We start from the raw sequence: 2,500 nt of genomic DNA, 5'->3' as shown, positions 1-2,500 counted from the left end.
AGCCTTCGTTGTTTGACTTTAAAGAAAGTTGTACGTCACTCTTAAGTTGAGCTAGCTCCTTTAACATGTCATCTGTTTTTTCTTTTGTCGTCTTACCAAGATCCTCCAGTTCCAGTCTAATCATCCTCAAAAGATCGATAATGATTGGAACTCCTCTTTTTCTTTCTTCTTCTTCTTCGGCGGCTTGGGATTCCCTCATATTCAGAACTTCGCGATCACACCGGGACGCACTGCTACTAAAACTATCGTCAAACATCCGGACATTGAGCTGTTTCTTTGGTCTCTCCTCAAAAGAAGAGGAAGAACCTAGTTCACTTTCCAACGACTCTGATTCTGCTTTAGCGTTTCTCAGATGAATACTTATTTCCTGCACTTCCTTCTTGAATGTTTTGCAGTTGGCGTCAATAGTTTCTTTCATCTCCTTTATATAATCTAAAGCCATGGCGTTAACCAGTTGCTCAAGTTGAAGATCGCTGCTACGTAATCCTTTTTCCATCGTGATTGTGGGGAAAATCTGCTGTTCATCTGGGATCTCTCTACTGGGACGCATCTAAATAAAGAGACTATGATTTAAAGATTGAAAAACAGTTCTCAACGTATTTACTCAAAGTTAAAAAAATATAATTAAAAAAAAAAACTGTTTATTGACTGGTATTTTTTACGCGATTTTCTGTACTTGTGCTGGGTATATTTAACAATCATTCCACGAGGTCGCGTTGGATGTTAGAGGATCGCATAGCCAACTCGGCGCTACGCGCCTCGTTGGCTATAATCATCTCACATCCAAAAAGCAGGACTAGAAAAATTGTTTTATTAAAAACGTCCCCAAGATATTAGACAAATCTTCCTGATCTTATTTTGTAAAAAGAAACAATGTACAGATAATTTGTAAATTGTAAATTGTCTCAACTTGCATTGTTTTGCTTGTTTGTGCCTTATCAGAGACGTAACTCCTTTTTGTACTTATTTTCTAGCACATGTAAGTTTATCATTACCTTTCTATTTTGAAGTAAAAAATCTCAGTAATTTTGCGTTTTGTACTCCCGAGTCTTCAATTAAGTAAAAGACAACGATTACTCCTTTATAGCTTAAATCTCATAAGTGCCGCAATTAGGAAGCTAGATAGTGCTGACTTATAGTGCTATTCCTGTCCAAGAAATTAAGCAAATAAATTGTAATTGATGAACTGAATTAATCGTACAAACCTTGGCCAACACTCTTATTCCTTGGTGACTCATGCCTATGTAAGGGTACATTTGCTTCCCACCCGGAGTGTAGTCTATCCATATCTTATCTTCCGTAATTCGTCGTCCATTCAGTGTGAATACAACAGGCACTTTACCGTTCGTTTTCTCCTCGAACTTGATTGTACAGCCAATCAGGTCACCACGATAAGCCATGGCATCTATATTCAGCCGTAAACCAAGCAAAAGCAGAGCAAAATCAATAAAAACACACCTGGGACAGCGCAAATTGCTCCTTTCACTCGATTCGCCTGAGTTGGGATCGAGCAGGTTTCAAATAAATTTTTTCTTGCTATATATAGTGTTGCTTTGTCGTCGGATTTGAAACTGTTTCGTTGTTGGACGGGGCTTTGCTACTCGGTAGAAGATTATTTGTTTAAGACATTACATGTATTTTTTTTCCACTCGCTGTACCTTGCAGAGTTGTTCGTTTGCATTGAGCTTAAAATTATTTTTATGACATCTTTGTTGCTCTGTTCCAGTCAACGTTAAAGAAATTCAAACATTGTATGACCGAATCAAAATTGTTTGGCCCCAACCACTAACAATCAAACTGTTCTAGCGCAGTTCTTTTCTTTCAAACTCTAAGGTGGCCTAGATTGAAGTATGTTAACAGTGCTCAATAAAACACTTAAGAGAGTCAACAGTTAGGAAAGTAGCTTGATTCTTTTTCTAACTTCCCTACCATGATATTATTGTATGGGAGTGCTTCACCGTCTTACTCAACTGAAAGTGTCAATGCGGGGTTCGAATCCAACAACAACAAACAACATATGTCTGACTGTTTTCAGTTGAATTCTGGAGTACCTCAGGGCAGTTGCCTCGGCCCAGTATTGTTTCTAATGTATGCATCAGGACTATTTAAAGTAGTTGATAAACATCAAACAAACATTCACACCTATGCTGATGATACACAGTTATATGTGTCATTCAAGCCTACCTCACAAGCAAATGCCGTTAATACTATTGAGACGTGTATTGCCGATGTGCGTAACTGGATGGCATCAAACCGACTTTTCATCAATGACTCGAAAACCGAATTTATGATCATCGGTTCTCGCAAACAATTGGCTAAGATTAGTGTGGACAGTGTCACAGTCGGCGATACTATCATTAAACCCGTAACATCTGTACGAAATCTTGGTGTATGGTTCGACCAGCACATGAAAATGAGCGATCACATTGAAAAAATATGTAGCAAAGCGTTCTACAGTCTCTATAACCTACGACAAATAAGAAAATGCTTGACGGATGAG

At 38.3% G+C, this 2,500-nt stretch overlaps 1 protein-coding gene across 1 annotated transcript in view; it reads right to left on the bottom strand.

Annotated features, from left to right (window-relative positions):
* LOC138033111 (uncharacterized) overlaps nucleotides 1-2,500 on the bottom strand; it is a 58,712-nt gene that overhangs the window by 459 nt on the left and 55,753 nt on the right. The window contains exons 19-20 of the mRNA XM_068880870.1: nucleotides 1,206-1,405; nucleotides 1-550 (exon numbers count right to left, since the gene is read on the bottom strand). The exon at nucleotides 1-550 is cut by the window's left edge and continues 459 nt beyond it. Of these exons, the coding sequence (XP_068736971.1) occupies nucleotides 1-550; nucleotides 1,206-1,405 (750 nt within the window). The remainder of the gene's footprint in view (nucleotides 551-1,205; nucleotides 1,406-2,500) is intronic.

Source organism: Montipora capricornis, chromosome 14 (assembly GCF_036669925.1).
Source record: "Montipora capricornis isolate CH-2021 chromosome 14, ASM3666992v2, whole genome shotgun sequence".
NCBI classification, from domain to species: Eukaryota; Metazoa; Cnidaria; class Anthozoa; order Scleractinia; family Acroporidae; genus Montipora; species Montipora capricornis.
Note: the sequence above shows the minus strand (reverse complement) of the source record. Positions and strands in the feature narration are given on the sequence as shown.